This window comes from Aethalodelphis obliquidens, unplaced genomic scaffold (genome assembly GCF_003676395.1).
Source record: "Aethalodelphis obliquidens isolate GAN/ISIS:26980383/991018 unplaced genomic scaffold, ASM367639v1 scaffold14, whole genome shotgun sequence".
Classification (NCBI taxonomy): domain Eukaryota; kingdom Metazoa; phylum Chordata; class Mammalia; order Artiodactyla; family Delphinidae; genus Aethalodelphis; species Aethalodelphis obliquidens.
In genome coordinates this window covers 33369986-33395337 of record NW_020837958.1, presented here as the reverse complement: position 1 = coordinate 33395337, position 25352 = coordinate 33369986, and the positions used below count along the sequence as shown (strand labels likewise).

Below are 25352 nucleotides of genomic sequence, written 5' to 3'. Positions count from 1 at the left end.
TCATTTCATCTACAAGCAATATGAATTTATATTTCTAAAAGATGAGAACTCTTTTTAAAAACATAACCACAATTACATTATTATACCTAAAAAACTAACAGAAATGCCTTAATATCAACCAATACCTAGTCAATATTCAAATTTCCCTGATTATCTTTAAAAAAATTTTTTTCAGTAAGATTTGTTTGTTCAAATCAGGATCTAAATAAAGCCCATAATATCTCTCAAGTTTATTTTAATCTAAAGATTTCCTTACATGTTTGTTTCCTTGCAATTAATTTGCTCTAGAATCAAGTCATTTGTCCATTAAATTTTTTATATAACCTGGATTTTGGTGTTGCATTCCCAAGATGTTTTCATACATTTTCCGATAAACAAGATATTTGTTTAGCAGTTTTATGGCTAATTACAAAGACATATGAACATAATATTTATTTTATTTAGTCTCCAAAAACAATGGGCGTGTCCTTTAGAAACATTATCATCTCAACTTTTATAATTTATTGTGCACTGTCTTATACTGATGCGATATTATTCTTATAATGAATGAGAATGTCACCAAAATTAATGATGTAATATAACTCTTTGACTTACTGTTCAGGTGTTTGTTGAAAGTTCTGAGACTTTGGATTACCAGATGGCCTTTACAGACTCTCATCTATGGAAACTCCTGGATCGGCATGCAAATACAATCAGATTATTTGTTTTGTTACCTGAACAATCTCCAGGATCTTATTCCAAAAGGACAGCATACCAGAAAGCTGGGGGTGACTCTGGTAATGTGGATGATGACTGTGAAAGAGTCAAAGGACCTGCAGGGGGTCTAAAGTCTGTGGAAGCTATTCTAGAAGAAAGCACTGAAAAACTCAAAAGCTTGTCACTGCAACAGCAGCAGGAGGGAGATAATGGGGACAGCAGCAAAAGTACTGAGACAAGTGACTTTGAAAACATTGAATCACCTCTCAATGAGAGGGACTCTTCAGCCTCAGTGGATAATAGAGAACTTGAACAGCATATTCAGACTTCCGATCCTGAAAATTTTCAGTCTGAAGAACGATCAGATTCAGATGTGAATAATGACAGGAGTACAAGTTCAGTGGACAGTGATATTCTTAGCTCAAGTCATAGCAGTGATACTTTGTGCAATGCAGATAATGCTCAGATCCCTTTGGCTAATGGACTTGACTCTCATAGCATCACGAGTAGTAGAAGAACTAAAGCGAATGAAGGGAAAAAGGAGACATGGGATACAGCAGAAGAAGACTCCGGAACGGACAGTGAATATGATGAGAGTGGCAAGAGTAGGGGAGAAATACAGTACATGTATTTCAAAGCAGAACCCTATGCTGCAGATGAAAGTTCTGGGGAAGGACATAAATGTATGTACTTAAAAAGAAAAAGGCTCCTTGAAACAGCCTTAATTTTTTTTATCAGTTTATTTAAATTTTTAGTTAAGAATCAGCTAAGAGATGCTTTGTCCTAAGATTACCTGTAGCTTCCTGGGTTATAAGATTATCCTCTCTCTCCTTTGCTTTCAGTTTTGATGCAGTTATAGTAAACGGTGTCCTTAGACCTGTGCATTATGCCTGTGATGGTAATGATGTCACAACTTTTGTGAGATGATTTAAAAAAAAAGGAAAAGAATTAAAAATTTTTTTAAAAGGAAAGAAGTATGATAACAGTACTAAGTAAAAAAAAAAAAAAGAATTAGTTTAAATAGTAAATAATATACCAAAAATAGGCCAGACACTTTAGAAAATTTTATATTCAGTGCCTAGAAAAATTTTTAATTTGTGCATTCCTTCCCTTTCCTCCATCACCTAATCCAAACTGCACCCTTCCTACACCCCGTGAAAAGTACACAACCGGAAAAGTCAGGGAAAGGAAAGGGCCTTCTTTTGGTTTTTTTTTTTTTTTAAGTTTCTTTGAAGTAAGCTTCAGGCAAGATATAAACTAGAAATTCTGAATTACATAATCTCAGAAGGATGGAAGAGATCTGTCAGTTTGGGCATTTGGACAAACAACAAAAACATATCAACATTGGTGAGATTTAAAATAATAAAAGAATAAATAAAATATAAGACTAAAACCAGCCAGAGAATTAGCAGGACAAGCAGGTTCAAGATACAAAATATTTCTTCAAGTATAAAAGGGAAATAGCTGAAAACCTAAATACTTTGCATTAGTCTGAAAGGCAAATATTAATATTACCCATTATATTTTTATATTTTAGTTTTCAAAACACTTTTTTGTTCTCACTTGAAGCTTTTCTGAAATTAATAAAGCAAACAATGATATCCTCATTTGACTGATAAGAAAACTGAAACTCATAGAGGGTGAATGACTTTCCCAAAAATACATACATATCTAGTAAATAGTGGAACCATTACTAGAGGTTAAGGCTTCTAACTGAATGCATTTGCTCATATTACTTTGGAAGAGAGGCCCACTCTTCATCAATCCATTTATACACCCACACAATTATTATTTCCTGAATACATGCCAGGTGCCAGGCCATATGTATTTGTCAGAAGTAAGGATGACTAAGATGCAGCCTTATGCTTCATCTTGTGGAGAGAAGGTGCACAAACAACCACTGTATTAGTTAAATGCTAGGATACTTGTAGTCTCAAAATTAGATCTTTTAAAAGGAAGTGGCGGGGCTTCCCTGGTGGCGCAGTGGTTGAGAGTCCGCCTGCCAATGCGCGTCCGGAGCCTGTGCTCCGCAACGGGAGAGGCCACAACAGTGAGAGGCCCGCGTACCACAAAAAAAAATAAAAAAGTGGCAGAAATCATGAAATCAGTAGTAAAATACATAAATTTGTGGTTTTAATTAATTAGGTCCAAATAACAATGTAATTATTTGACATCCATACCTATATCTTGCAGAAACTCAAGTGCGAAAATGTGGATTAGTGAGTTAAAATGGAGATAGAGAAGCTCTATTATAGTAATGCTTCATTTATATTTCTATGGAGTTTTTTTCTTATAACTCTTATTAACATGTTATCTCATTTAGTTCTCAACAGATGTGTGAAATTGATATTGTTAGACACTTTTCACTGATGAAGAAACTGGCTCAAACAAGTTAAATAATTTGCCTGAGGTCACACAGTTAGTTAGTCACACTGCTGGGATCAGATTCAGGTATTCTGGTTGTAAGCCTAGTACTCATACCTCCACCTCCTCACTGCTACCACTGTTACTTACCTCACGTCATAGTACAGGAAAAATAGCTAGTACCTACTCTGCTTTCTTACCATCCTCAACCCTTCAAGGGCATTGCAGAAATTAAAAGTAGCTTCTCTTTGGAAAAAGGTTAGAAATTTCTTTCAAGGAGTTTGTTTTTGAAAGATGTGCTGAAAATTAGACTGCATGAGAGTTTCAATGGTAGGAAGGATTCAGTGGGAATATTTAGAATCATAGTCTAAAGGGTCCCATTTCCATCTTAGAATGCTTAATGAGATCTTTGCAAAGGAGATTGCTGGCCATTTTAACCTTTTTAGAAATCCATTGTGGGCTAATTTACTAGCATTCATTGAAATAGTATTCAAGATTTTGTATCTTGAACCTGCTTGTCCTGCTAATTCTCTGGCTGGTTTTAGTCTTATATTTTATTTATTCTTTTATTATTTTAAATCTCACCAATGTTGATATGTTTTTGTTGTTTGTCCAAATGCCCAAACTGACCGATCTCTTCCATCCTTCTGAGATTATGTAATTCAGAATTTCTAGTTTATATCTTGCCTGAAGCTTACTTCAAAGAAACTTAAAAAACTTAAAAAAAAAATGTGATGAAGAGAAACCATTTTCTACAAATTACTTAGGCTTTCAGAAGCCATACAGAAGGTTTGTTTGAAAAGAAAAAGTGAAAACCCTGGAAAATGCCTTTTCATGTTTAAAAATCTGGCTTAGGGAAAAGGGAGTGGGGATGATAGCCAGCAGCCTAGTGTTTAAGGAGTCTCTAGTAAGACTGCTTCGTCACAGTTCCGCAGGGATCTGAAAGTAGGTGCCTGGGAAACATGGATGATGCGTAATAATACAAGTTCTTCAGAGTGATGAAATGGCAAGGTAGAATAGGTAAACAAAGAATTTGATATCTGAAGAGTGGTATACCGTGCACCGTCTAGACAACTCATTTAGATAATTACCAAACAGCACTTAAAATGATAGTCTTTAAGTGATTCATTATAATCCAGGAATTGTTTCAGGGAGTATAAAACCTGTCTTTGAAAATACTGTCCCAGTGTGACCTAGTTGTAGTCTTCAAGCACTGGGATATAAACAGGAAGGCCAAAGTAATAAAAATGGTAGTGTATTTGCACTGAAATTTTTTTGTACAATTTTAGCTACCACCTCTTTCAAGAAATACATAAAAGAAAAGAAAGAAAAAAGAAAAGCCTTTGAGGCTATTTTGAGGTTGCACTGTGAAGAGACTGAACTTTTCTGTATGAAGGGGTAGATAGGAAAAATGATATGATGGTATTCTGTAAAACTACAAAATAATTATAGCTCATCAGTTAAGCTAACACTTTGTCAGTGCTATGTTAAGCATTTTACATGTATTGACCCAAAAACACATTATGAGATATAAATACTGTTACCTTCATTTAATAATAGAGGTAATTGAAGTACAGAGAACTTAGGTCAAAGTCACAAATCTAATTTGTGAGGAGGAACCAGGACTTCATTCCAGCCAGGCCATGTAACTCTAGAACACTTGGTCCTAATCACCATATTGGACTATATCAATAACCAACAAACATTCATGTCTTCCTATGATACAACATTACTAGGAGTTATGAGAGAAACCAAAATGACAGTGATAGCTTTTATTTGAGTAATGCCTTAGAATTTACTATATTTGTCAAACAACAATCAATGAGACTGGCGTAATAATCCTGTGAGAAAACGGAGGCTCAGAAAGATTGGATGACCTACCTACAGCCATTTATTTATCAGACTGAAGTGGCAAAACTGAAATCCAGCCATAGGCTTCTCATTTCTAATGAAGAAATTTTTTCATTACACCCTTCTCTCAAGAAATTTAGTCCCTCTCTGGATAATAGAGTTTTGTTTGCCAAAAGCTAGATTTTAACATTTAGGAGCATTCCTTAAAGCTTAGAAACTGACATTTTAAACAAATTAAAAGAAATGCTGCCTCAAAAGATATATACAGTAAATAAAGTTCATCACCTTATCTATGTTTTCTAATTCATACTTGTCACATTTTCTCTAGTGAACCAGTATTTTATAACCAGGAAAATAGTAAATAGACATTATTTGAAAAATCCATTTAGAAAAATTCATCAACCTGAGTTGGGATGACCTGAGAATGGAAATCAGGAGTGTTTTAGGGTTTTATCCTTAACCTTTCATGTAAATTTCACAGAAAACTGAGGTCTGCCCTAGAGAGAGCCTTAGGGCTGCAAAGAGACCATGGGCCTGAGGCTGCATGGCAGCTCTTGCATTCTGTACTGCTTTGTTACAAGAGAAAGATAAATGAGTGAAGTTTTTGCTCTTTACTAGAATATGAAGACCAGAGTAAACAGAAATATATTCCAGAAGTATCCTCATGAGTGGCTTATAAAGGACAAAATATTAATAAGCATTAGAAAAAAAGCCCATCAAAGATAATACTATTATAATGCCAACAGAGCTTAAACTGAAGCTTGGAGGAGGTGGGAGTTTCTGACCCATTTAGATATTATTTCTGTTACAGTCCAACCAACCACATGATAAAACAGACATCTTCATATGCTAGTCTTGACATTTTTCTCTAGTAGAAATCCCAGAACTAGATTTACTAACAATTTTTGAGGCGATTTATATATATATATATATATATGAAACTATTCTATAAACATATTACCTCATTGAATTTACAGTGAGATACTGTGAGGTAGGTACTGTTATTAGCTCCATTTTTCAAATGACAAAATGCAGGTACAGAGGCTGGTGGCTTGCTCTGTGTCTCACAGCTAGTAAGAAAGCAGAAGAGGTAGGGGTGGGACCCAGCCAGAGCCCACACTACTGCTGTGTAGATCTAGAAATGTGTGTATTTGAAGAGAGTTCCTATAAGTTTGGTTTTTAATTCAGCAGCCAAAATAAGTAAGCAAATAAGCACCTAAATATCTCAGAACATTTAAAGCTGTCAGATTATCCTTAGCATATGCTCAGTGCCCACATTTTTGTCCATTCAATGTAGTATATTAGCTAAAAGTCAAATAACTGAAAAGGTACTTTTTCCTGCTTACAGTATAATAAAAAGTATATGATCTGCTTTATTTATACTCTAAGAGGTTTCTTTTACCTTTTTTTTCTGTTTTTTGTGTGTGTGTGTGCTTAGGGTTGATGGTGCATGTTGATAAAAGAATTACTCTGGCTGCTTTCAAACAACATTTAGAGCCCTTTGTTGGAGTTTTGTCCTCTCACTTCAAGGTCTTTCGCGTGTATGCCAGCAATCAAGAGTTTGAGAGCGTCCGGCTAAATGAGACACTTTCATCATTTTCAGATGACAATAAGGTTGATTAAAATAATTCTGAATAATTAGAGTCTGTTTTAAATGATAGATTTGAGAACATCTTGCACTACTTCCAAGTAAGGTGAAATGGATACCCTAAAAGGATAATTTGTCCCTGAGGTTTAGTGGTTATTTGGCTTTTTTGTTGTTGTTTTCTCCATTCATCTAACAAACATTTGTTAAATGTTAACTGTGTGCCAGTTAGTATTCTAGGCACTGGGGAATCAGAGGTAAAAGATATACCTGTTTTCAAACAGCCCAGAATCTAGAGAATTGGGAGAAAAATACTAAACAGTTGAGATGAAAATGGGTAGTTTATTCTGCTGAGACCATACATCTAAAAAAAACTGTTTTTAATTTGTAGATTACAATTAGACTGGGGAGAGCACTTAAAAAAGGAGAATACAGAGTTAAAGTGTACCAGCTTCTAGTCAATGAACAAGAGGTAAGTAATATACTTACAAGCAATGTAAGGTAACTTTTGATAGTTATTAAAAACATACAGTGCACAGATTTGATTACTAGACATTTCTTTTTATCTCTCTAAAGAAGGGGATAGCAGACTTTTTTTAGGAAATATTTCAGTTGTACAGGCCATACTGCCTCTGTTGCAACTACTCAGTTCTGCCAATGTAGTACAGAAGCAGACACAGACAGTACATAAGCCAATGGGGGTGGCTATGTTCCAATAAAATTTCACTTGCAAAAACAGGCACCAGATGAATGTGGCCCTCAGGCCATTTTTGTCATCCCCCTGGTCTAAAGTATTGCTACAAATGCTGGAAGGGCAAACATTTTCTGCTTTTAAAAGGGGGTTTGTTTGTGCTTCTGGGAATGATTGTAAAATGCTACCGAAGGATGGCAGTTGACTACTTTTTGTGTTCAGAGAATCATTTTTAGTATTTAACTAGCATTATATATAGTGTCTCTTTGTGCTCTAAGTGCGTACAAATATTAACCCTTTTAATCCTCATCAATTAACTATATTATAAAAGTACTGTTATTCTCATTTTATAGATTAAGAAACTGAGGCACAGAGAGGTAACTTGCCCAAGGTCATATAACTTGTAAATGGTGGATTAAGGATCTAAACCAGCTATGTTTTTCGGGGAGTAATAAAATATCTTAGTTCCTGTGATATATAAGATTGTGGTGAATACCCAGAAGAATAAGGCAAAGACACTATTTTTAAGACATTTATAACATCTCAGTGAAGACCTAGACAAATGTGAAAAACAGCAAATAAGGGGATAATGTTTTCATAAAATGCCTTCATTTGTTCAACAAATATTTTATTAGGCATCAGTCATATCTCTTATATGTGATCCATTACACTCATTTTGACTTACATCTTTCTTCTGAATTTGGGGTTTGTGAATACTGTATCTCTTTTGAGACAGTCAGTGAATGTATTTGGAGAATTAGTATTCATTTCTCTCATTTTACTCTATAAAGGTGATTCTTTTTACTTTCAAAATTATGGTCATTGTATTACAAGAAGAGAAATATGAATGTATTATCATATTTAATCTCCACAATGACTCTGGTTCTGGTTTAAAGTTGAGAAAACTGAGGCACAGAAATGTTAAGTAAGCTTGCTCAAGATAGCAGAGCTTTAGTAAGTAGTGGAGCCAAGATTTAAACCTAGGAAGATAAGACTCCTAAACCCAGTCCAGTAATTGTCACACTATAAAGTGCAAATAAAACGTCTTGTTGATCCTTATTTTAATGTAATTCAGGGTCTAATTGTTTATGTTTATATTCCTAGCCGTGCAAGTTTCTGCTAGATGCTGTGTTTGCTAAAGGAATGACTGTACGGCAATCAAAAGAGGAGTTAATTCCTCAGCTCAGGGAGCAATGTGGTTTAGAGCTCAGTATTGACAGGTAAGGTAAAATTACAGTGTCATCAGCAATTTGAAGAAAGACAGTGTTGTCAATTGATATGGATTGGTATAATTTTCTAAAACTAGAAGAATTTTAAATTCCTGTACCATTCAGAATTTTAGTACTGCAGATTAATAGAACTAAGCAAAAGTATTAGCATTTGTTTGAACTTCCTCTGTAGGATACTAAATTTGATGTCTTGAGAGCTTTTCATTATATTTTCCCAAAATTTTAATGCATAACCATTTGACTTTTGTGTTTGAACATAGTTCATTTTTCTTTGATGTGTCAGATTCATGTCATTTTTTTTCAAGTTAAGCATTTCAAAGTATAATAGTTTAAAATGTCTTATCACATTTGTAGGTTTCGTCTAAGGAAAAAAACATGGAAGAATCCTGGCACTGTCTTTTTGGATTATCATATTTATGAAGAAGATATTAATATTTCCAGCAACTGGGAGGTTTTCCTTGAAGTTCTTGATGGTATTATCAATATTTTTGTGGAGAAATATCAGGAATTCTCTAGAAATAATCGAAGTTATCATTTTTTCAAATAATGAGTTTCTTCTGTCTCTTCTCTGGGCATCATTTGCCTTTTAAATATTTCTTCTTTTCTCTAATTTTAAGAATATGAATTCTTCCTTTCAGGGAAGTTGCAATTTCAAAGTTGTATTTTTAGTACCTTTTACAGAAAGTAAAAGTTTCTTAGCCATGTTTGTTATTTAGTCTCTTTTTTCATTGTGACTTGTTTTGAGGCTGTGGTATTAATGATTTTTCAGAGATTTTGAGAACAGTGACAATATTAGTTTTCTAGGCTGGTACAAAGTACTACAAATTGGGTGGCTTAAACAACAGAAATTTATTTTCTCACAGTTTCGGAGGCTAGAAGTCTGAGATCAAGGTGTTGTCAGGGTTGGTTCCTTCTGTGGGCTGTGAGGGAGAATTTGCTCCATGCCTCTCTCCTAGCTTCTGGTGGTTTGTTGGCAGTCTTTGGTGTTCCTTGGCTTATAGATGCATCCTCCTGATCTCTGCCTTCATCTTCACATCATGTTCTCTGTGCGGGCTTTCCTATCTGTGTCCTGATTTCCCATATTATAAGGACCCTAGTCATATTGGATTAGTACCCACTTTAATGATCTCATTTTAACTTGATTACCATTGTAACGACCCTATTTCCAAATAAGGTCACATTCTGAGGTACTGAAGTTCAGGACTTCAACATGTCTTTTGGTGGGGGACATAATTCAACCCATAACAATGTAACAGTGACCTAGAAGAGCAGTTCTGTTTGTCACACCTCCTGGTTTTAATTATCAACATTGGTACATTTTAATCTAATGTTTTTTGGAAGAGTTAGTGGGGGAAAAGTTGGCTTTTAGGAGATATAAAGGGAAACAACTAGTTCTATATTCTTTTGTGACTTTGCTGTTGCTTAGAAAGTTTTTGATTTTCCTTTTCTTTTTCCATAGAAATTAAAATATCATAAGTTCTGGATATTTTTATGTAAGATTATGATAGCTTTCAGAGGGTTCAATAATACTAACACCTCACCTATTTCAGGTCTAATTTGGTTTAAATTTCAATGTTTGAATTCTGATTAAGTGACAAGTTAAGTGGGGAGACAAGGAATAACCAGGACGCCATCTACCATGATTTGTAAGCAAGTGCTCCAGATTGTAATTCCTTCTCTGAGTATCTGGGGCCTGAGAGAGTAATCACTGTTTCTGGGTAGGCCAAGAAGAGATGAAGGACATAGACGTCACCCTTATTAGGACGGAGTATATATTAGCAGAGATGGATTAGCCAGAACATGTCTCTGGATAGTAGGTCCTTACATCAGTATCATTTCAGTATATATTTTAGCATCGAAATACTTGAGTAAGATATGTCATGTGATTAAATCTAAGAAACATTTATTGACCTGTAATTTGCCAGACATTGCTGACCCTTGGTGCTATAAAAATGAATAAAGACCAGTGATTGCCCTCCAGATGCACAGTGTATGGGAGAGCCAGAACTACAAACCTGTAATTCCAAAATGATAGGTGTTAAGGACCAAATCAGTACAGTTGGCTCTTGTGTACATCAAAGAGAAAGGTGACAGCTGAGCTGGGTTTTGAAGAATCAGTAAGTTTGGGAGTAAATGAAAAGAGAAGGATTAATGATAGCTTGAGTGAAAAAAGAAGATAAACTTAAAGCTATTTGATTATGATTTTAGATTGTGGGGTAGAAGCCAACAGAGGAACAAAGATCATAGATGCAAAGAAGAGAGTAATTGGTCGAGCAGTGTCCAGCAGGAGTCACGAGGGAGTGGAATTAGGAGTACTGGTGGAAGGAGAGCTTGCAGGGGTTAGCGATTATCTTCTGAGACTTGGGGGAAGAGAATAAATATTTTATTCTCAAAAAATCCTTGGGATAATTGGTTTCTTTTATGCCCACTTTTTCTTTTTTATATTTATTTATTTATTTGGCTGCGCCGGGTCTTAGTTGCAGCATGCAGGATCTTTAGTTGTGGCATGTGGGATCTAGTTCCCTGACCAGGGATTGAACCTGGGCCCCCTTCTTTGGGAGCACAGAGTCTCAACCACTGGACCACCAGGGAGGTCCCCATGCCCACTTTTTAAGAATAACACTTGAAGTAAATCTTTTTGTTTAGTCAGGCAGTACAAGAAAAGGCAAATTATGAATCATTAGAGTAAATAGAATGATGGCCTAATCTTGCATATTAGGGGCAGAGAAGATGAAATCCATGTCACAACTCGCAGTTTTGTCAAGACGGTGGAGGCCTTCAGAGATGAAGTTGGATCCCTTCCAGGAGGTTGTGTTGGAAAGCAGTAGTGTTGATGAGTTGCGAGAGAAGGTAAGTTCATTTTAAAGAAAATGAACTAACATACATTTTTCTCTGTGGTGCATAAGAGACACCCTAGGAAGTGAGTGCCAGACACTGATGCAGCAACCTGTCTTTGTCTCTGTCACACACACATTGTGCCACACTACTCTTGTTTCTTAGGGCTGCTGATGCTTTGAAAAATTACCTTGGCTTCTGGCCATCCAGAAGTGAACCACCACTTTCTGTTACTTGGACCAACTTTGCCTTAAGTAGTTAGGATTAGTTAGAGGCACTAGAGTAAATTGCTGTATATGCTTAAAACCCAAATGAGGTAGAATCGAGTAGAGAACCCAGATGAAGATGTCTTCTGCATTTTTCATTTTAAAGGTGGGAATTCTAAGGATCTCTGGAGAAAGGGTGAATTATTCATAAGTGGTACTAGGACGGTTGGCAGTTTGGGGAAAAATTTATTTCCATATTTCACACCAAACACAAAAATAAATTCTAAATAAGTTAAATTTATATTTTAAAATATAATAAAATGATAAATGTTCTAGGTGAAAATATTGAGAATATTTTTATAATCCCAGAGAGGGAAAAATATTTGTAAGTATAATACCAAAAGCCAAAAAAGAAAAGATAGACAACATAAAAGTTTAAATCTTCTGCACCGTACCCCCCAACTGCCAAAAAAATATTTTTAAAGCAACCCATAAAGCTAAAAAACAATGGAAAAATATTCGAAACATATGTGAAACATGATTTCCAAATTTAAAAGGAGCTACAAATTAATAATCTGGACAGTCTAATTTTAAAATAAGCAAAGAACATGAATAGGCAATTCATAGAAGAAGAAATACAAGTTAAAATAATAACAACACTTTTTACCTCTTAAATTGGTGAAGATTTAGAATATAAAAAAATACCTAGAGTCATCATGGTTTGGGGAAAATGCAATATCATACACCTTTGATAAGTGGTTAAATTGTTACATTTTTTTCAGGGTTCAGCTTGGCATTGTTTATCAACATTTCAGATGTGCAATTCTACATCTAAGAAATATTTGCAGAAATATGCAAAGAGATATTTATGGAGATACATATTATAGCATTGTAACTGGGAAAACCTAAAAACACGCTCAGTGTCCATCAATAGGAAATACAATGGTATATTTTTCAACTATTGAAGAGAATGAGGTTACTCGGTATCCTATTCTTATATAGAGACTATATAAAGTTATTATATAGATATATAAAACTGTTTATGAAATGTATTTATAAATGTGTGTATGTAGTTTATATATGCATAGGAAAGGTCTGAAAGGAATATACTAAATTGATATTTCTGAGACATGGTGTTTGCAGGTAGAGGAGAGAATTCCACTTCCTGCTTTTTAAAAAATTTTTATCAAACATGTTACTTCTTTGAACAAAAAAATCAAGCTATGTCTGTGCTTATGAGGTTAAAGGAAAATAACTTCTCAGCAAATTTACTTTTTAGATGAACTCATGTAAAATGTTTCCTTTTACAGCTTTGTGAAATCAGTGGAATTCCTTTAGAAGATATTGAATTTGCCAAGGTAAGGCCCTGAGAATGTTTAAATCTGGGTACTAGGGCTCAATAAACATGGCTAATGGTGTCATTTATTCATTCATTCTTTTCTCCTTAGGGTAGAGGAACTTTTCCCTGTGATATTTCTGTCCTTGATATTCATCAGGATTTGGACTGGAATCCTAAAGTTTCTACCCTGAATGTCTGGCCTCTTTATATCTGTGATGATGGTGCAGTCATATTTTATAGGTAACATTCACAATGTTTTGGTTATTTCTAGTGATACCACATTTTTGTTGTGCATCTTGTTTTTCATAAATAGCTTTACAATTGTTATGATATAGAGCAGCCCTGACCAGTGCAAGCCATTTATTACATTCTGAAATTTCTAGTAGCCACATTTTAAAAAGTAGAATGGTGAAATTATTTTAATAAAGTATTTCTAACCCAGTACATCCAAAATATTATCATTACAACATGTAAACAATATAAAAATCATTTACAAGATATTTTACATTATTTTTCGTATAGTAAGTCTCCGAAATATTGTATATTTATTATACTTGCCTCCCATGTCAATTTGGAGCAGATATATCTCAATAGGCACACATGGCTAGTGGCTGCCGGATCAGACATTACAGATATAGAGGGAAAAGAATAGTCATTGGAGGCTGGCAGATATATGTTCAGATTTAGCGTTGTTATTTACCTAGATCCTCATCTGTAAAATGGCAACAATGATTTCAACCTTGCAGGATTTTATGAGAATTAGGAACTATTGCATTTTAAAAAACTGGCCTAGTGCCTGTTATAAATAGATGTTCAATAAATGATAGCCATTATTATACTAATAGTAACATGGAAATTATTCTTTGCCATTTTTCGAAGTGAGTGCCATGTTAATATAATAAACACATTAGAAATCTAGGATATCTTAATATATGAGGTTATTTAACTTCAGTGGTGATAATCAGATTTCATTTTCTCACTGAGCAGCTTTAGAGCATTTAAGCATAAATTAAAGGAGACAGATGGCTCTGCTGGTCTAATATGTCATTAATATTTTAAACGTAGGGATAAAACAGAAGAATTAATGGAGTTGACAGATGAGCAAAGAAATGAACTGATGAAAAAAGAAAGCAGTCGACTCCAGAAGACGGGACATCGTGTAACGTACTCACCTCGGAAAGAAAAAGCACTAAAAATATATCTGGATGGAGCACCAAATAAAGATCTGACTCAAGACTGACTCTGCTAGTGTAGCATTTTCCCTGGGGGATTTTGGTTTTAATTAGACGGTTCACTGCTACTGTGTAGTGTGCCATTATAGCCGGACGTGGTTAGGGGTAACCCAGTGATACCAGCACTGATTGGACTGCCCTTCACCAATCAGAAGCTCAGTGCCCAATGGGCCACTGTTTTGACTTGGAATCATGTTGTGCACTATAGTCAAATGTACTGTAAAGTGAAAAGGGATGTGCAAAAAAATAAAAACAAAAAGCAAAACCTGCTACTAGAAAAGGGGAAAGGGGAATGAGTAAACTTCTTTTCTTGCAGACAGATGTGCACATAGCCGCTAGTCAAACCAGCCTCAAACAGGATGCTCATAGCTTAATAATAAAAGCTGTGCAAAGGCCATGAATGAATGAATTTCTGTTTATTTCACTGATACACACATTACCTCATTGACAATTCGGAAGTAAATGCAACGTGTGTTGACTCTTGGAAAGCAGCAAAAATAGGAGCAGAAGAAAGAAATTCTTAGAACCAGCCGTAACCCAGTAAAGAATCGTGAAGTTGTGTTTTTATTTTGTTTTCTTTTTTTCGAAGTATTAAGAACATTATTCTAGATCATCAAAACATTTCCTTAGACCACTCCCAGCAGGTGGCAGCTCAAAATTGCTGCAATACTGTAATTATAACTGATTGTACGTTAAGTTATGGATGTAGAGAATTCATTTCACTCATTCATTCAGCATGTAAATAAAATTGATCCTATTGAGTTATCATAATTGCAGTTCAGCTATTTCCCATGGTTATTCATTTCACATATCATTCATGATGTACATTTGTGTACATTGAGAAGTATAGCAGTTTATGTAAATGTAACCCTCAGTGGGGTTCCTCAGTGCTGGGTCCCATACGATTGTATTTGCCCTTGTTAATGAGGTTTTTCTGTTCAGCGGCTTCGATTTTTTCCTTTTTTACATTTATTTTGAAGATTTACTCCAAGTTTGAATCTTCTAAAACCCTTTTAAGTCCCACTTTAATTTTTGGAGTTGATACATAGTTACATGTAGTTTAACTTTGGGGAAACAACATCGTTTTGAATAAACTTGCTAGTAAGTCAGGTCATGACACAGGCTAATGCAGTCAACATGATTTCATTGCAAAGTCTATTCGAATCGGCAAGTTTTTGCTCTGCTAAATGCAACTATTCAATGAACATAATTCTACGTAAATTTTGAAAATGCCATCTAATTTATAAAAAAGTCAATAAAAAGGTTTTGGTAAAACTTTTTCATGCCAGATGCTGTTTACAACAATGAACATGCCAATAAAACATTTGTTCATTCTGTTGTGTTATTTTGGTCATTAAACTTTTGTGGATGAAGAATCCGGGTTCAGAAGAGATTTGTTTTCTTTAAATACCACATTTTGTAATGTATATTGAATAATTATCTCATCTCTGTGGTAACGTATGTTTACAGTAAAGTTCTCATAAGAGAGATGAAAAGATGTTAATATTTAACTTTGGAGGATCCTGTCGATATTTCAGAGTCGAAATTTTACCCTTTTTTTCCTTTTAAGAAAAAATTAGAAAATAGTGTTAGCAAATGTTGGTTGCAGTTTGAATATAATGATTGAGAGTTCCATAATATCTTAAAAGTCCCTACGAGGGGAAAAAAATTTTTTCTAAGACATTTTTCTCACTAATTTTTATTCCATATAAACTCTGTAGCATTCTGCTAAATTTGATGGCGGTAGTGTTCTGGGTTTGCATTAGTGGAATTGGTGGTGTTCTCAGAGGAAAACTTGAAGCATTTGTGATGAGTTGTTTTTTCAGATCATTTCGATTTTCTGATGTAACATGACAGCTCTTTGGTTCTGATGCAGGCCAGCTTCCTTGGGATATAGGGGTCAGTAAATGTGCTTTCTGCTTTCAAGGACTGACTGTGGAGCAGAGGAGGCAGATTTGTAAGTAAAATGGGTTTGGGGCCGTGTTTGGTTTGGTTTAGTGTCCCTATAAGAGGAAATGGTAGAATCTTCATACCTGCTCCTCATTCTGTGCCTTCTGCCCTTTTTATTGTTTGTTTCGTGTTTGCTGTTTCTAATTGCAGGTGTATTACAAATACCAAGGGTAAAGAAAATATATATTTCATTATGGAAAAGAAAAAGTTAAAGCTTCTTGCTCTTCAGTGCCTGATAGAGAACACAATGTTGCACTTGAATAATTTCAGTAAAGGGGGTGGTGATTTCAAAGTGGATTTGTGGCAGTGGGAACAGTAATTTGCGGGAAAGAGATTAATGTGTCAACCTCCCCCAGACTCAGAGAAACAAGTGAGCACCTGTAAGCCAAAGGGCACATTAACTGTGTGTTCCCAGGCCTGGGGCAGTGGAACCTGGTGATCACTCATCTGCTGAATCTTCTGAGTCTGAGGCAGGCCACATGCAATAAAGAGTGACCCTGTTCCCCATGGGTCATGCCAAGGTTTTGAAGAGTTTTTACTGTGGGGAAGATGAGTTTGTGTCAGCCAGGGACGCCCTGTGAGAACCAAGTACCTACATATCTAAGGCAGGTGCTGAAGGTCAGGGGTCCATTTTGGCGAAGAAGCCAGAGCTATGGTTTCAGGACTCTGCCTTGCTTATTTAGCTGGTCTGAACAGAGGTTTGCTAGATGAACGTCTGCTTCTCAAACGAAGTGTAAGTAAGTGATAGTGGCCATGACAAGATAAAAAGAGTGAGGGACGGAGCCCTATACTAACTACACAGTGTTCGGTAATCTCTTTTGTAATGGAATGGGAAGTACTTTAAAACTCCTGAGAAAACAGAAAGTACTTTAAAATTCTGAGGAAACGGGGGTGAACTATGCCACAGCTAGAAAACAATCAAGTAGGCAGGCTACACTGTTAGGAATGATATCTAGGCGGAGAGAGGAGACAGCTATAAACTTCCAACGTGGTCTGAGCTAGAGTGCACAGCATCAGAGCACTGCAGTGTTATTACTAAATCTGGAAGTGACCTGTGAATGTATGGAATACAATAAAATCTTTTATTCTGATTCATTCGCTAGTATTTCCTTTTCAATTGGCTGTTTTCCTTCTGAATTTTGTCCCTTTGTTCAGCATCAAGACCCTAACCAGCTCTTGCACTTGTGACTTGCAAATTGTAGTCTAGAGTATATGGAATAGAAGATAATCTGAATTAGCAAGTTTTTTGTTTGCTAAATAAAAGTATTCCATCTAAACAATTCTGTGTAATTTTTGCAAAACGAATCAATATTTTGGTCACTAGCAGTCAAAAGCCTTCTAGGGCCACAAATCCTTAAATCCAGTGCAAAATTGTGTGTATGTGTAGTTTTCTAGGGGTCTAGTAAATGCTTTTTAAATCAGGTTTGCAAAGGAATTCATGGTCCAAATAAAGCTTGTAGCCACGTAGGCTTGGTGTACGTGAAGCTGGTGTACAGAAGATGCTCCTTCAATGTCGTTCGTACGGGGAAAGGGGTACTACGATCATTTGGTTAGATATAGTGTTAATTTTCAAAACGTGGCTTTCAGAAACAATGCTTGACAAAATCAAGAGTGCGTTAAATCATGTGTGTCTGTTTAGAAAAGAATGCGACAATCACTAGGGGCCAAGCTAGGAGGGCAAAAAAGTGTTAGGGAGGGATGTGCTCCCCCTTCCCCGTGATAGCACCACCACCTACCTCCCCCTCACCAGTTAACCTGCACAGGAGAAGCTGGTCTTTTGACTGGTCAGAGTCTGAGAATTTACCAGGCCAGGGGATTATTTGTGGACCCAGGAGCCCTGCCTTAAAGGTGAGTACCGTGCTCCCCCTCTGCTGCCTTTGCTCCCAACCTGCCCCTTCCCCCAGTATAGAGGGCACACTTCATGTTCAGCCTTATAATGCTTTAAGCAACCCACTGAATTAGAAGGTATCATCTTGTTGAGATACAAATAATGCAGTGGTTCTGTTTTTCCAGTAACTATGCCAACTGTTTTGTAGAATGCAGTTTCGCACTGGAAGCAGACTTTGGGGGCAACCCTATAAATTTTAAGGCACTTTGCATTATTCAAACAATCTGACCTTGTTGAAGTTTTTTAGCCATTTGATTTAAAGCGCCTCCCCCCACCACACGCACAGTGGCTGCTGGATGTGCCACTCTGCTTGGAGAGGGAAGGAGGCTATGGTCAGAGCCCTCACTCCCCACTGGCTCTTTTCCACACCAGCTCTATAGATGGTGGAAGAGGGAAAAGAGCAGCCTTCTGTTGGTGGTGGTGAGGTTACTGTCCCCTTTTTACCTGGTCACCATGAACTCTCGTAGAAGGTAAGACGCCCTACGGGTCCTACCAGGCAAAGATTCAACTCCAAACAACAGTGGTGGTTCCTTATGAAACTTGACTATCTTTTGCCGACTTCCTGCTGGCAAGGGACATTCCTCTGAAATGCGTACCACGTTATCCCATGATGCCCTGGTCCCCACCAAGTCTTCAACCCTTAACTGCATGTTTCTTCCATGGCCCTGTCTCTGGGGCTGTGGGTGCAGTAGGAATCTATCTTTGCATCTGCCCTCCTCCACCTCACTGCTCCATCCAGTCGTCTCTCCCTGATGCTCCTCCTTCCATGGTATTAGTGGCAAGTCAATGTGTCCACCTTCTACACAACCATCCCCCTTTGAGATGTCAATGGCTCCCATACAAATTTTATTTTTTATTGAAGTATAGTTGATTTATATTGTGTTAATTACTGCTGTACAGCAAAGTGACTCAGTTATACAAATATATATACATTCTTTTTCATTATGGTTTATCACAGGATATTGAATTTAGTTCCCTGTGCTATACAGTAGGACTTTTGTTGTTTATCCATTCTATATATACCAGTTTACATCTGCTAACCCCAAACTCCCAATCCATCCTTCCCCACCTCCCTCCCCCTTGGTAACCATGAGTCTATTCTCTATGTCTGTGATTCTGTTTCTGTTTCATAGATAGGTTCATTTGTGTCATATTTTAGATTCCACATATAAGTGATACGGTATTTGTCTTTCTGACTTCACTTAGTATGATAATCTCTAGTTGCATCCATGTTGCTGCAAATGGCATATTTTTTATGGCTGAGTAGTATTCCATATGTACCACATCTTCTTTATCCATTCATCTGTCAATGGACATTTAGGTTGCTTCCATGTCTTGGCTATTGTAAATAGTGCTGCTGTGAACAGAGGGGTGCATGTATCTTTTTGAATTATAGTTTTGTTCTGCATATATGCCCAGGAGTGGGATTGCTGGATCATACGGTAATTCTATTTTTAGTTTTCTGAGGAACCTTTGTACTGTTTTCCACAGTGGCTGCACCAACTTACATTCCCACCAACAGTGTAGGAGGGTTCCCTTTCTTCCACACCCTCTCCAGCATTTGTTATTTGTGAACTTTTTAATGATGGCCATTCTGACCGATGGTACCTCACTGTAGTTTTGATTTGCATTTCTATAATAATTAGCAATGTTGAGCATCTTTTCATGTGCCTATTGGCCATCTGTATTTCTTCTTTGGAGAAATGTCTTTTCAGGTCTTCTGCCCATTTTTTTGATTGGGTTGTTTGTTTTTTTGTTGTTGAGTTGTCCCATCCAAATTTTATGAGTGTTTCTCTGAAAGTTCCTCCCATAGGTTTTAGCCAAAGGAATAAGTCTAATTTCCCCTGCCTCATAGGAGGTCAGACAGGGAAATAACCTGTTTTCCAAACACTGCCATCTCCCAAAAGGGGGTTTCTTGACACCTCTCTTGTCGTCTTTATATAGGGCAATTGAGTTGCTGCTGCTGCAGTGGCATCTCTCAGCAGCCCCTGTTATGAGGTGCCTAGCTACACAGCTGTCGGCCCTCTGACTTTGGAAACCCAATCTGGCTATCAAAACAATCTCTCATCTAGTTGCATTTCTTGACTCTCTGGAGGGGATGCACAAACTACAGGAATACTTAACTGCCCTTTATCCCATGCTTCCCTCCCACCACAGCAGGTCCCTGGCCTCTCCCTTCAGCTCTCATCCTTCTGCCCTGCACCCCTTTCTCCTGATTGTGTCAAAAGCGCAAAGAACCAGGCTAGGGAGGCTAGAAAAGCCAGACGCTGGGAGGAGTAAAGGAAGGGAGCAGAAACAGAACATGAAGAGGGGAAGCTGGGAAGAGTCAGCAGCAATCATTTTTGTTCCATCACAGTCCTCTTCCAGTTTAGTCTAAGGCCCTGTGGGTGGACAAGCCAGCCACTCACCTGGGCGGAAGGTGGAGCTCAGACTTGGAGCCTGCACCACACACTCAAACACTTCATTTTCTAATCTTGCTTTCCCATTGAGGGTGAGAAAGCGGGTGGGTTGGGATTCATAAAGCTGCATGTTGTTCCCCTCTTAGTTGTTTCTGGTTTCAAACAACAAAGACTAACAGCAACTTTATCTGTCATATTCCTGGTTTACTTTAGAAGGAGTCCAGAAATAGTTGACAGAAGGGCTGCTTTCCTCCTCAACGTCATCAAGGACTCAGGCGTTTATCCTTCTGAGGTACGTAGAATAACAGCCCACAAAAGATGTCCATATCCCAAACCCCAGACCCTCTGAATATTTACCTTACATGTCAAAAGGGACAGCAGATATGATAAAGATTAAGGACTTTGCCATGGGAAGATTATTCTGGATTATATATGAGTCACTGGAAGTGAAAAACCTTTCCCAGCTGCAGAGGTGGCACCAAAAGACCCAACCTGTTACTGCTGGCTTTGAAGATGAAGGGGGCCATGAGCCACAGAAAGAAAGCAACCTCTAGAGGCTAAAAAGGGCAAGGATGTGGTTTCTTCCCCAGAGCCTCCAAGAAGGCAGCCCTGCTGATGGCCTTGATCTTGATCACATGATCCCAAGATGGCTGCTGCAGCACCAAATGTCACATCCTAAACACCTGTGCTCAAAGGCAGGCAACCAGGGAAGGGGGTGGAGGGTGGGGATATACTTCCTGTAGGCCTCTTTCCTTTTGTCACTCAGGTAAAAAACCCTTCCCAGAAACTCTTTGGCAGCCTTCCCCTTACATTTCCAGGGCCCGGACTGGGTCATGTGGCCATCTCTAGCTGCAAGGGGGGGCTGGGAAAGCAAGTGTCCAGCTTTTTCAGCCTCTGTGATGGTGGGAGAAGCGCAAGGAAAGAGGGCTGGGATTAGCTGTCAGGTAATTGAAATGACAGCATCTACTGTGACTTCCTTGGCAGGAACTCCAGATCTCGGGAAGGGCAGGCAGGAAGATGCGAGTACCAAACTCCACCTAACCTTTACGATATTCCACTTAGAACCGTGAGTAGAGGAGCTACACCAGCATCTATACGTGAATTTCAGCCAAGAATTTTGCCAAGCCTCTCATGTTCTTTTTGTGGCTATGATGACAAAGTAGAACAGGATAATATACCTGCATATAAGCTCCATGAGAAAGTGACCTAGTTTTTATGTCATGTACTACTGTCTCCCTGGCACCTAACGTAGGGCCTGACATTTAGTAGGTGCTCAGTAAGTTTTTGGATGAAATTTCAGCCTCTTCGCCAAACACTCAAATTTACCTTGCCTTCCAGCCACTATGAATTACTTGCAGTTCCCCCTATATACCATCCCTCCTCCTTGCCTCCCTCCCTCTGCCTGTAGCCCAGAATGCCCTTTCCTATTCCTTCTGTCCTCCTGATATACTATCATCTTGGAAAGCCAGTTCCCATGCCAGCTCTCCCAAGCCACGTGCTCCTTCGAGGATCCTGTAAGCTCTGTTCAGATATCGGGTTGACTGCTTTCATTTTGCCAGTGCTGTGTTTAGTGTATCTCCCTCATTAGGCTGTGATGCTTTCAGGGTAGGACCCTATCTGGATCAACTTGGTACCCCTAGTGCATATCACAGCACCTGGTTCTGAGTAAATATCTGTTGAGTAATAAAGATGTAGAGTGGTCCTGATGATTCTGGACATTGAAAACAGCTAATTTTAAGAGATAAACATCAGTATATCCTGAGCATACTGTACTAGATATTGTTTTGACTTCTAGCTCTATCACTTAATCTTTTTGAGTATCCATTTCTTCATCTGTTAAATGAAGAAAATATTCATGGGTTCAATGAAGATTGAATTCATATGGGTAGACTGTCTAATCTGGTGTCTATCAGTCACCCAGCTGACCTTCATATATAGTAGTTTATTATTATGGATTATTATGGTCACTGAAGATCTTACTGTGTTTGGCCCAGAACTGCATTTGATTAAAGAAGCCTCCCCAGAAAAGAGGCATACACATTCCATTTACTCTTTCAGAGACAATGAAGCACTGACACTCTTAAGGACTAATTCCCATCCCAAAATGGTTAACATTTCTAAAATATTTTGATGCTAAAAGAGGTGTGCTTCCATTGTCTGGAAAATTTGCTTTATGGAAGAACTTTTTATTTTCTTTTTGGACAATGCAGGTCATTTCTATTTTATGTTTTCTGGCTGAAAGGAATGTTTTCAAAGTCAAAAGGAAAAAGAAGTCCAAGAGCTACAAAAGAGTAGTTTAAGTGATTTATGCTTGATTTCTAAATGCAACATGTGTTTATACATAATTTAAAACTTGAAGAAAGCATGCTTATACAATTGTGTGTGACTTTAACATTTAATAACTCTGAATACGTGATAGAAACAGTCCATGACACTTGAAAATATCATTTATGGAACAGCATACAATTCAGTGCTCTTAGCTTGGATATTACAACCATATTTCACAAAGTCTTGCTTGGCTCGATTTTCTCCATGCAGTCAATATGGTCTTCAGTTGCTGGTAAGTGATTTTGCAAATTTCATTTATAATCCTGGCCCTAAGATTACCTAAGTACTGTTTCTGGCACATTAACTTACATATTATGCTCTGGTCATGTGTACCTTCAAAGTTACTGATATAACTGACTGCCACAGGGGATAGTGTCAATACCTCTGTCTCCACTGGAGTGATGGCCACCCACACTGGGGAGAACGCTGTTTTTCTAACAAACAGCAGAACTTTAACCTTACAGGGATGTGTGAACTAGTTTGACCTTAGTTCCAGGTGTGCCTCAAAAAAAAATCTCATTCTTCATCCTCGTAGCGGGTACTTTAGGTGGCACTGAGGCTGGTGGGGAGAGCACTGGGCTTGGAATCACACCTGGGTGACATCCTGCTCTGGTCTTCACTAGCTGTGTGACTTGGCAAAGCCACTTGACATCTCTGAGCCTCCGAGATCCTGGCAGACGGGGAGACCAATGCCCCCTTCACCAGGCTGTGGTGAGAGGACATGACACTGCTGCCCTGGCACAGAGGTAGGAGCTGAGTAACCCTGCTGAGAGGATGAATGCAGGTAACGTGGAGTGAGAACGTTTCACCTGCAGCAGCTGAGGGCAGTGCTTGCCTGTGCCCATGGGGAGAATGGCATGAAAGATTCACTTGTTGCATTTTCGCAGGTTTACGTTTGCAAAGCAGGGCATTCTTCTCCACATGTTTGAGAGTCAACATTACCCCAAAACCCATCGTGGGGAAATTCTGCATTCTTTTCCATCCCCTCCCCTCCAACTATTCTCGAGGCAATGTCACACAAAACGAAACGTGCCGTCTGCCAACCAGCAGAGGCGAAGCAGCCAATACTTTGGACCAGTTTAGCAGCCCTATTCTACCTTCAGCCTCCCACACCCTGGTCTTCCCCGACACCAGAATTGTGGTGCATGGGGGAGGGGGTGGGTGCTGGGCAAGGGTGCAGCCCCTCATGTTGTTTTAAGCCAGAGGGGAAAATGTACTGGGAAGAGGCCACGGAAAAAAAGCCTGGTGAGCTCACACCTAGGGACACAGCTGGGGAAATAAATTAACTACTTCTGTTGCATGTCTACCCACAGAACAGGCCTGGGTCTAAATCTCCTCTCCCTCCAGCAGCTCCGAAGCGGCCCCGAGCTCCCTGAGAGCCATTTCCACTGACAGGCTCCTCTCCAGGTTCTCCAGCTCCCGGCGCACCTCCTCGATGAAGCCGCCGTCTTCATACTCATCAGGGACGTCTCTGGGCACCAGGTTTGCTCCGTCCTCATCGCGGCCCCCGACGAAGGTGGGCTTGCACACATACACCAGGCTGTGGCTGTGGAGGGAGGGACGGGGGCGAGGCCCAGGCCCCCAAACTGAGGCCCTGCCCTCTGCACAAGCCCAGCTCACCTTCACGGCACCTCCTCTAACATCCTGCCTTAAAGCAGATGCTGAGGGAGGGTCACCTTTGGAGAATGTGCTCCAAGGTGAGCTCCCCCACGTCGAGCCACAGGTCTGTCCTCCTGTCACGGACCCTCTCTGGCAGCCCTGAGGACTTGGCGGTCTGAGAGTTTACAGCCCCCTGCCCACCTGGGCCCCCAGGCAGCAGCAGCCCCTGCTGCACCTATGGGGAGCCCTGGGCCTTGTGGGCCAGGGCCAGGGTTCTGTCTGTTTCCCCAGCCACCCTGGATCCTGCTGGGAGAGAAGGCAGAGCAGCGGCTGCTGAGTGAGATGCGCACGGAGAACTTAGCCTCTGAGCAGGCCTGGTGCTTCACGTCTCTCCACGGCCTCTACTCTGCTGGCCACTCTCCCGGCTGCCCTCCTACCTCTCTGACTGCACCTTCTCAGTCTCCTCTGCTCTTTCATTGTGATGCGCCTGGGTTCCCTCCACACCCAGTCTTTTTTAACGTCATCTACTGAGGAGGCTTCAACCCTCACACAGATGAACCCAAATCTGTACCCCTGGCCACACCTCCTGAGCCCTAGTCCTATAGATCCGCTATTGGACCCTCCATCTGGAAGACCCAAGGACACCTCCAACTAAACCTACCTTAAATTAAATCCACATCTTCCCCCCACCCTGCTCCTGCTCCTGGGTCCCCACTGGGTGGCACCTCATTTGCTCTCAGCCCCCGACAGAAAGGGCAAGTGAGACCTCACCTATGAGGCTGGCAGAGGAGGCCACTGGCACACGGGCATCGGTCCAAAGCTCCATCAGGCTCCAGCTCCCAGGTGATGAGATCCAAAAGCCGGCTGGCAGGGTCGTGGCAGAGCTCACCCTCCACGGGCAGGGGTGTGCACACAGGAAACAACAGACCTGGAACCAGTTGAGGGTTACCCCTGTACCAGGCAGGCAGGCAGGCACCAAAGGAAGGAGCAGAGAAATGGGGTGCAGCCCCCCAGCTTCCACCCTGAACCCCAAAGTGGAGGTTGGGATTGAAGAGGTGGAATGGTAGGAAACCAGAATGATGGCATGGGCTCAGGAGGGAACAAGCTGGGAGGGCTGGAGCAGTTAGGGAGGACTGCCTGGAAGAGGTGGTCTTGTGCTG

The 25352-nt window shown here is 39.2% G+C and overlaps 2 protein-coding genes across 5 annotated transcripts in view; one reads left to right on the top strand and one right to left on the bottom strand.

The window, feature by feature from the left end:
- Positions 1-15363, top strand: part of USP47 (ubiquitin specific peptidase 47) — a 122201-nt gene extending 106838 nt beyond the window's left edge. For all 4 annotated transcript variants that reach the window (XM_027115375.1, XM_027115374.1, XM_027115377.1 and 1 more), the window contains 9 exons: positions 602-1379; positions 6350-6525; positions 6888-6968; positions 8292-8407; positions 8771-8889; positions 11136-11266; positions 12768-12815; positions 12906-13036; positions 13862-15363. In XM_027115375.1, the coding sequence (XP_026971176.1) occupies positions 602-1379; positions 6350-6525; positions 6888-6968; positions 8292-8407; positions 8771-8889; positions 11136-11266; positions 12768-12815; positions 12906-13036; positions 13862-14036 (1755 nt within the window). In that variant the 3' untranslated portion in view covers positions 14037-15363. The remainder of the gene's footprint in view (positions 1-601; positions 1380-6349; positions 6526-6887; positions 6969-8291; positions 8408-8770; positions 8890-11135; positions 11267-12767; positions 12816-12905; positions 13037-13861) is intronic.
- Positions 15364-22555: 7192 nt separating this feature from the next.
- The window catches only part of DKK3 (dickkopf Wnt signaling pathway inhibitor 3), a 48176-nt gene continuing 45379 nt past the window's right edge, over positions 22556-25352 (bottom strand). Inside the window, exons 7-8 of the mRNA XM_027115372.1 lie at positions 24964-25120; positions 22556-24139 (exon numbers count right to left, since the gene is read on the bottom strand). Coding sequence (XP_026971173.1) covers positions 23920-24139; positions 24964-25120 — 377 coding nt within the window. The 3' untranslated portion in view covers positions 22556-23919. The remainder of the gene's footprint in view (positions 24140-24963; positions 25121-25352) is intronic.